Raw genomic sequence first — 9,300 nt, 5'->3', positions numbered from 1 at the left:
GACAAATTTTTGGCATCTTGTTTTTTGATGAGGAAAGGTCTTGTTTAAGAAGTTGTCACTTAGTATTATGGTCACTAAAAATCTTAAGTGGTCAACAGAGACTCTATGATACGAGATTAGTTACATAAAAAAAAGATATTATCACTCCTTAAACATCTTACTTGAGATAAATTGTATTGCTAGTTTTGTATTAAATTACTAAATGTTTATTAGTTTATACTATGATGATTTACTTATAATATTCCTGACTTTGACACAAGTAAATATTCAACTACAAATAGTTCCAACTCTAATGTTGGTAAATATTATGTAGCTATAAAAATAAAATAAATTTAAATTAGTATTTTTATTCCTAACTTGAGCGTTAATAAATAAATAAATAAAATAAATTTATTTTTACACATATTTTTTTATGTAGCTAAATAAAATAAAATATAATAAATTTAAATCAGCCCTAGAATATAAAAGTTGAGTCTATTTATTTGAAAAAGAACCTGGCATATTGAATAATGTATATTGATTCTTTGGATAACATTTTGTCCTTCGATTCATACATTTTGCTAACTTCCAAACAGCTTTTTTGAGTTTTCTCTTTTTAGGCTCCTCCATGTATCTCACGAGCCCTAGAATTCAATCTTTCAAATTCGCTTAATTTTTTTTATACCATCTAACAAAACAACTCACACACATAGATTTAACACATAAAATAAAAAAAACTTATGTCGATTTTCTATGCTTCGTTGCTTAATGATATATTGACAAATTAAGGTTTCCATCTCCAACTTTAGGCATTGATAGTTGTTAATGGAGGTTTCAGATTTGTTTTGGTTGCGGCATTGGGTGTTGATATCAGTTTTTAGCTTGTTTATGATGGCGGTGGTTAGTGATTATAAAGTTTTTCGGTGGCCGGCGAGAAAGAGAGAGAGAAAAGGAGAGTGATACGATGGCCATGGAAGAAAGAAAAAATTTATGGTTATTATTTATACGAAGGTATCTTTAACTTTTCCTAATTCTAGTAATATAAATTTTAACACCGATAATTTAAGATATATATAATAACACAAGATATTAACACACTCAAACTCAAACCATTAATTATAAGATGATTATCATAATTTATCGAAGCATAATCTACTTGCTATATATATATGCATCAGTTCATAGAGATTGGAGATTTTTTTCAGGGTGCATGCGTCGTTTTCGAAACCAAATTTTTGATAGATAAGAATTATCAACTTTTACGCATGGTTGTAGAGATATCAACACGCCTCTGAGTCACCATGGAAAAACATAGTGTTTTTCCATTAAAAAATGATGCACGCTTCCGTTAGATCATCGAAACACAGCCGGACAACACTTCTGATCTGTTTGTAACCTTTTCTTTTATTCTTCATCTACATTCGCATGCCAAACATGTTAAGGTTTAGGAAATTATCAAGGTTGTATTTATGCCACGGAGGTACTAATCAGTGGCATCTATGGTGGAAAAATACTCAAATCCCTCCAACTATATATAAATATCTATAGACTGTATTGTCTAGGTGAATGGTTTAAGCAAAAAATCAGAAGAAAATCGATGTCCCACATGCATATTCATGAAGTTGCTGCTACAGCATCGATTAATGATCTGTTTAGAAACCAAGCAAAATGACCTAGAGGCTGGAACTGACCTACAAGTTAAGCAAGCTATAAATGATTGGGCGTTTTCTAGTTGAAATTAAACTAGACACAGACCAATCAAGAAGGAAAACTCTTGAACTCCTTATCCAGCAAATTCTGTCTGCAAGTTGCACGAAGGAAAATTCTGTATATATAGATATAGCAATAAATTGATGGGACCATATCCCATCTTCTTTTCTATGAAGCTAAGACTGAGTGATGCCCCTTAGCCCAAGCAGTGCTCTCCGCCATTAAAATGATTTGTCAAGCAATTATGACCATGAATGAAGAAATTAATGCTACTTATCCACTGCAATGTTAAGATGATTGTATTAACATCTAGAATTATACGCTGCCGTGAGAGAACTGGTGCTCATAGTTTTTCATAAATTTCTTTCTTGGTTTATAAGAAATTCGAGCCTAGAGTTTAACGGGGGATGGGAACGACGATGTGCATGCTAATTGTCTCAGCAATCTTTCCATATTATCTACCTTCTTTTATTTCTAAAAAAAAAGGAAAAAAAATAGTTTTAAAAATGATACTTAAAAATACTGGAATTAATTAATTTATTTTTCAACCTAGAGAAACTATTTAATTCGTAATACCCTGTATCTTGAGCATATCCCACCTTTTCTCTTTCTTTGTGAACAATGTAAAACGAAAAGGAAAAGGAAAAGGAACGAGGAGCCCTAAAGTCAAGGGAAGACACTCCAGTCCGAAATAGAATGGTTTGAGCCCATGACCGGGCCCACTAAAAGTAGTTTTATGAGTCCATCAAAGCAACACCCAAACCTGATCTAGCCATCAACATGTACAAGCCTTACCAGCCATTGTTTTTATACAATTTATATGTTTATAAGCGTATTGTTTTACAATTGGAGGACTTAACGAAGCTACTTCCCTGTTTTATATATATATATATATATATAAAATGAAGCTATTAGAACTTTTGAGTTTCTAATTTATATTTAGATGAAAGCCATTGTTTTTATACAATTTATATGTTTATTAGCGTATTGTTTTACAATTGGAGGACTTAACGAAGCTACTTCCCTGTTTTTTTTTTTTTTAATAAAAAATGAAGCTATTAGAACTTTCGAGTTTCTAATTTATATTTAGATGAAACTAGATTAGTGTTCCTGCGATGCACATGAAAGAACCAATTTTTTTTTTAAACATAAAAGACATTACTAAGGTAATAATAATGTTTTTTTTTAAATACTTTAAATTCAGATCTTGATTGCATCCAATAAATATATTTGATTTCATAATATGATAAAAAATAAACAACGAAGTAGATAAATTGAACAAAACAAATTGACAATAATTAATTATAAAAAATAAACTATCAATATAATCAAAAAAATATTCTCCTGATACTTTTAAAAAGAACTTCATGATATCCAATTAAATGAATTAATAGAAATTTTTGTTCATATTTTTTTATTACTATTAACAAAATTGAAAGAGAATAGCAGTAATAAAAAAATAAAATAAATGACAATAAAAAAATATGAACAAATCTGACAAATAGAAAAAAATAAAGGAATATAAAATTGAAAAAAAATTAATTTTATAAATCATTTCAAATAAAATAAAAAATAATAAAAATAAAAATAAAAAGAATTTAAAAGACAAACAAAATGAATGGTTGCTATAAAAAAATTGGTAGGTTATACATCAAAATCAATGAATGTTGTTTGTTGCTGTCTTAATTTCTTGTAAGCACCGCATTTTTTTATTTATATTTTTTATTTATTGAAATACTAAATTTTCCTTGCCCAACTTGATTTAAAAAATACAATACAAAAAAAAAAAAGAAATCCAAGGATGTTAGTTAAACAAAAAAATGCTTTTAAAAATAATTTAGTCTCACTGTGTTTTTAATATAAAAAAAACTTACTAGTATCAAATCAATCATAATGAGTAATGAACATTTAAAAAAAGATTATATTATCCTTAATAGTCAGTTCATCATTTTTTTAAAAAAATTAAAATGATCATTATACTATTTTATTGAACAATGAATCCCCTAACAATAAAACAAAAATTTTGCTTCTCTAATTAGCCTTTATTAATAATATATGAAATTAATTGCCAATGTGCACGGCAGTATAGTTCATGTACTAGATTAAAGGCTTGATTTTTAACATTGATTAAGCGCTTGATTGTTCTTTAAAAAATAAATTTCTTATAAAACAATAGATTCTTTAATATTTAAGATAGCAAGTATGTGAGAAATATAATATGGAAGAGAATTGAAAGAAAACATATTAAATTTGAGAAAATTATTTTCTCTTAAACCTTGATCATGTCAGCTTGTATCAAAAAATAAAAAATGTAATTCATTTAGGTTGCTACCTAAAAAGGATTACTATTTTACTTTTATAAAAAAAATTACTTTTTTTTATACTATTGTATATGAAATAATTTTTTTTTTTAAATAATATTAAAATAATGACATTTTTAATCAATCAAAACTAAATCAAGTTAATTTATTATATCCTATTAAGGTTAATAAATTATTTTAAAAAAATTATTTAATCACATGACAATAAAAATACATGCTATCAAGAATGCAACCAAATATTTTTTTTTTTAAAAAAAGATGATGATAGGGTAAAACAATTGTTAATATTATAAAAAGACTATTATACAATTGTTCAAAAACAAAGTAAAAATGGAATGATATTTAATTAAAAAATATGTAATAAATAATTTTAATTAATTTAAAATCTTAATAAATTAATATACTTATAATATTTTAAATTAATTAATTTAGAAAAAAATAAATTAAAGGAATAAAAAGCTCAATTGCACCTAGTTTTTTTTTTTTTGTTGCCTCAATAGACCGTTTGCTCCGTTCCTTTATTAAGCAGATGATAGGTTCATCGCTGGGCTGCTACTAAAAATGAAAATTCGAGAGGATTTCTCTTAAAATCTAGTTTCTTGCAAAAAATTCATAAAAACTTATAAACCACCCAACAACCTCAAAACATTATATATATATATATAATGAGAAAAATCAAAATTAAATCCAATTTATTTTTTCTACTATGTTTAACAAAAAAAAAAAAACTTTCATGAAATTTCTCTCAAGAAAAAAAACTCATAGACACAAATTTTTATTTAGGTTGGATAATGTTCAAACAACAACTTTGTTATTTTTTGATGAGTTTCTTACTTAAAAATAAAAAAAATTAAATCAAAATATAAATTATAAAAACTTTAAGACTGGTCATGTATTTTTTCTATATTTTTCATTGTGATTCTCTCACTTTTAATTTTATCTTTCTAATTTAATTAAAAACTTTATCTCATAGAATTAGATCTCAAAAGTATCAAGTTAAAAAGCAAAAAAAAAGTCTACTAATGACATTTTAAAAAACTAAGAATGACATTTAAAAAAAATGACAAAAAAAAAGAGAGGGGAGAGGTGCTCCATCGGTTTATATGAATAGTAAAGCACCGTAATAAACCCGGGTTCTCTTATTAGTTTTGTTCATTGGAAGGGAATTTACTTTTAAATGGGTGAAAATTTACTTATATTGTGAAAAAAATAATAGTCATAAGATCTATTCTAGAGATTAATTTATTGGAAGTCTAGATCATAAGTCAATTCAATTTTATTTTTTTTAAATGATGTCATATAAAGTTTTTCTAATTAGAAACACATTCTTTTCATTAAAAAAATCGAAATGAGATCCAACTTAGGCAAAACTCCTAATGAGTTTTATAACTATGGGAAAAAGGATGTTGTTTGGCGGTTCTTGATGTTGCTTTATATGATTAGTCTGATCTGGTTGGAGAGCTTAAACTAAATTGGAACTTCTTTTGACATGGAAAAGCATGTAGTTTCTTTTGATAAAGAGCCATGAGTATGACAAACAAAGTTCTATATTTCAATCAATTGCTATTATAAACAAATCATTCTAGCCATGATCTGGGGTAGAAATAGAAAATCCTACAAGTAACTCAAAACAAGTGCATTGTTGTTACAACCTAGATCAATCTGTCTATGCGTGTGTGTTCTTTGCATGTTCTCTCTTGAGAGCTGTGAACTTAGCTGCTATATCATCACAATCTGGCAACTTAGGGTGGACATGAATGGGAGATTCAATGGGAAATGAACTGCACCTTTCAACATTTTCTCTGTTACTGTAGTTGGACCTTTCTTGGGGCATTGTCATGGCTCTTAGATAAGGAGCCTTCGGTTCTTTTCTTGTCAATGAACTAGTTGGTTTGGGGCATGGATATGCTGAAGAAACGTTGCTGCATGTAGAATTTTGTTTCCTTTGCTGATCAGGCTGCCAGTCCTGGCTGGTAAAAAAGTCACACGCGGAAGCACCAAATTCACAGCTTTTTCTCCGCGGCTGATGAGGGAAGGCATACCGTTCCATTTCTGCATGTGATTCTCCAGTTGTGGGACAGTGGCAATGATGAACAACAGTGAGGAGTCTCTTTTGGTTCCAAGGTGGAACGTCATGAGCAACTCTGCCATCATTGGTGCAGAAGTAACAGGGATGGTTTAAGCAGCAGTGTTTGGAGTAGTGAGGCTGTTTTTGCCTCTTCTCTGCATCACATGTTTCTTCACTATTTCCTATTGCAGTCTTCTTTTGATGCTTACTGGGAAGCTGTGATTTGTGCTTGGGATCAGTTGTGTATCTTTTGCATGGTTTGTTGTAATAAAGCATGCATTGGATATCCTCAGCACTTGAATGTTCTTGAGACATCGATCTCCTTCTTGATCTTTTAACTTTTGTATTCCTTCTATTTCTTGAGCTACTTGAACTTGGCTTCTCACTCCCTGATTCATACTGATCCATATGTTTTACATCGCAACTGTCTTCAGCTTTTTCTTTTTTAGGCAGGAACCGAGATGATTTGAACTTGAAAATTCTTTTGTCCTGGCAGCTACCTTCTTTTGTGATGGATTGAACCTCCTCTACACCATCAAGATAGACTATCATCTCCTCCGGAAACTGAGGCAGACTCTCTGAAGAAGTTCCTGCCATCTTTCTCTCTTCCTTGTGTTTTGAGGTGGTAGAGTAATCATTACTAGCTACCTGACTTTCTTCAGTGCTTAAAGCAACCACTTTAAATTTTGATGGTGAATGCAGTCCTGCAAAATTGTCCTCTTTATCTGCTTTGTTGCACATCTGAGATTCCAGTGTATCAAGTGAAGATTGCTGAGCTATGGAAGAATTAATGGAACCACTGCTTGTATAACTGTTCTGAAAAGAATGAGTTGATGTTGTTGAACTTCGGCTTGTCGACCTTGAATCATTGTATATTGCTTTCCCTTCTAGATCGTTGCCATCTAAAACTTCCCTCTTAGATTCTTCTATTTTACTGCCATCATTTTGAACATCTTTATCTCGGACCTGATGCTCTCTATGTTCCTCTTCCTGTGGTTACATGGATCAAAGATCTTCAGTATTTCTTATTAGAATAGGCAAACATTAGTTCAGACAGATTGACAGAAGTATAAAAAATGACCTGCTGCTGAAGCTCGGAAGCGTATTCAAGTGCCAAAATCTCTGGTCGGAGGCAGTAATCTTTAGCAATCTTATCCACCAATACTTGCTTCACATCATCAGGAACTGACAGAATAGAAAGTCTCTCTTTTACCTGTGGTTACAATTTTCCAGTGCATTAACATATGCATACTGACGAAATCATACGAATTGTGGCAGAAACTTCTTATAAATATTTGTTATAACTTATAAGCAAGATATAAGAACCTGAAAATTAACAAGGTTCCCAGGCAATAGTTCCAGAGCTGTCTTTTCAAATCTTTGGCCATAATGCTGTGCAAAGATCTTCCGAACAGAACGAAGCTCTGGTATATCCCCACATCTTGCAGAGGCAAATATTAGAGTTGAAACTGCTTCATTGACATCATTAGGACAATCCCTGAAGCCACAAAATTCCGAAGACGGAACAGTTTAACATGGAGTAATCTAGATGTGAATACAAACTCTTTTTCAGTTGTATACGTACTTGTTCCAGCGGATATATGACAGGTTGGCAACGATGAATTCGCAGAAACCATCCAATAATTCATAAATCGCTACAATATTTTCATCTTTGAAAAGGAGCTCAGCCTGAAAATCACAATAATAATCATATGTTAAAATCCCAATTGATCATTCTGCAAATTCTGATGCTAACAATATCTTCTATTTCATCAAATTTCAATGGCATACTGCTAAGACTTAACAGTAAAGCTTAGATGATCAATGCTATCAAAATTAAGACTCTTTCATTTCACATATCATGTTGATGAAAAAATAAAGCTCATTTATTTATTAAACAAGAAAAAGGTGCTAGGACTCGAACATTCAAACAGTTCATAGAACTTGAAACAACAGAAAGCAGCAGGACAATGAGCAGAGGAGATAACAGAGAATAGATTCCAAGTTAACATGACATGTTACTATATCAGCAAAGAAATCGCTTATGCTTACCCTATTAAATGCAATATTTTCATAGCCGGCCTTGATGAGCTGAGCAACATCTTCCCTTAACTGCCTAACAATTGAATGCCTCTTCGTCTTCAATAGGTTAATCCGGTATTGAACTTGCTTCATCAGCCTCTTGCTGCAACCCAAGATAACAGAAGCCCTTTTAACAAAAACCAGAAAAGAACCATCATGGAAGCCATAAACCCACGAAGCAGCTTAGTCACTTACCACTTGGAAGCGTTTCTCCACCCAAACAAGGTAAAAAACATGTTTCAAAGTTTCTGTCTTCTTGATGGGTTCTTTCTGATCCTACTATAGAAACACAACAATAACAACAACATAACACTAATGTTAAGACTTGTTAGGAGTATAGAAAAAAGCTGGTATTGACAGTTTGGATGATTGTGTGTAGTGGGGGAAAGTTAGAGCTACCTGAACCAACATGACAGCGTCAGTTTGTGGAGTTTACGTGGTGTGGCAGTCAGTTTCAAGGGGGAGTGGGTTTGACAAGAACCACATAGAAAACATTGTGCTTCGTTATCTCTCCTTCCAAAAACTGCTCCACGTCTGATTTTGAAACATTTGTCTTCATGCGCCCCCATAAGCCAAAGAGAAATCCCAAATTAATGAAGATTTTTTTTCTTCTTACCAATGCACAAAACAATATCAGATTATCACGGTTCTTCCGCGGTAGAGGTCCTTATGGTTCAATCATTCGGTCACATTGAGCCATCTAGTTTCAAAATGAGCAATTAGATCCTTGACATATAAGATTCATGACAACCTTAGTCCCTCTCTTCAATTTTGTAAGAAATCTCCAATAATGTTAAAATTATTAGCTTAAATAGGACATGGGACACAAGCTAATTGGTTAGATTTTGATCAAAGTTTGACCACTAAGTGTTAATTTTAGCAGAAATCGATCACACAATTAAATTGAGGGACTAACTTTTGTCCTGAAAATCACTTATTAAGGACCTAATTGCATTTTTCTTAAACCCCAAGCTTGCATGTGACTCAATGGTAGAATTATAGGGACCTCCACTGAAGAAAAACAGATTATGGAGGATTTTTGGTTCCTATGGTTAGGGTTTCATGTATGCCTCATTATTATTATTATTATTGGGTTTAGGCAAGTTGGCTACTTTCGTTTGATTTTTGGTGAATTTGGCA

General features: G+C 31.2%; 1 protein-coding gene across 2 annotated transcripts; it reads right to left on the bottom strand.

Moving 5' to 3' along the window:
* Positions 1-5,539: 5,539 nt before the first annotated feature.
* LOC105140388 (uncharacterized) lies at positions 5,540-8,702 on the bottom strand. 2 transcript variants are annotated; one of them, XM_011047196.1, is made up of 7 exons: positions 8,560-8,702; positions 8,356-8,439; positions 8,131-8,263; positions 7,664-7,767; positions 7,405-7,576; positions 7,160-7,291; positions 5,540-7,068 (listed from the first exon to the last, which is right to left on the bottom strand). In XM_011047196.1, exons 2-7 carry the CDS (start codon positions 8,394-8,396, stop codon positions 5,677-5,679), a joined length of 1,974 nt encoding a protein of 657 aa, XP_011045498.1. In that variant the 5' UTR covers positions 8,397-8,439; positions 8,560-8,702; the 3' UTR covers positions 5,540-5,676. The 2 variants fall into 2 exon arrangements, with proteins under 2 accessions (XP_011045498.1, XP_011045497.1); XM_011047195.1 differs by lacking the exon at positions 8,560-8,702 and having other exon boundaries at positions 8,356-8,548.
* Between the last annotated feature and the right edge of the window lie 598 nt (positions 8,703-9,300).

The sequence above is a fragment of the Populus euphratica genome, unplaced genomic scaffold (assembly GCF_000495115.2).
Source record: "Populus euphratica unplaced genomic scaffold, PopEup_1.0 scaffold106.1, whole genome shotgun sequence".
Classification (NCBI taxonomy): Eukaryota; Viridiplantae; Streptophyta; class Magnoliopsida; order Malpighiales; family Salicaceae; genus Populus; species Populus euphratica.
Note: the sequence above shows the minus strand (reverse complement) of the source record. Positions and strands in the feature narration are given on the sequence as shown.

Bases quoted from the DNA above. Each gene is read 5' to 3' on its own strand.
- LOC105140388 (XM_011047196.1), bottom strand. From the start codon at position 8,396: ATGTTTTTTACCTTGTTTGGGTGGAGAAACGCTTCCAAGTG. The intron at 8,264-8,355 runs GTAAGTGACTAA...CTTGGGTTGCAG, and splicing joins TGGAGAAACGCTTCCAAGTG to CAAGAGGCTGATGAAGCAAG. The intron at 7,768-8,130 runs GTAAGCATAAGC...TGTGATTTTCAG, and splicing joins AAAATATTGCATTTAATAGG to GCTGAGCTCCTTTTCAAAGA.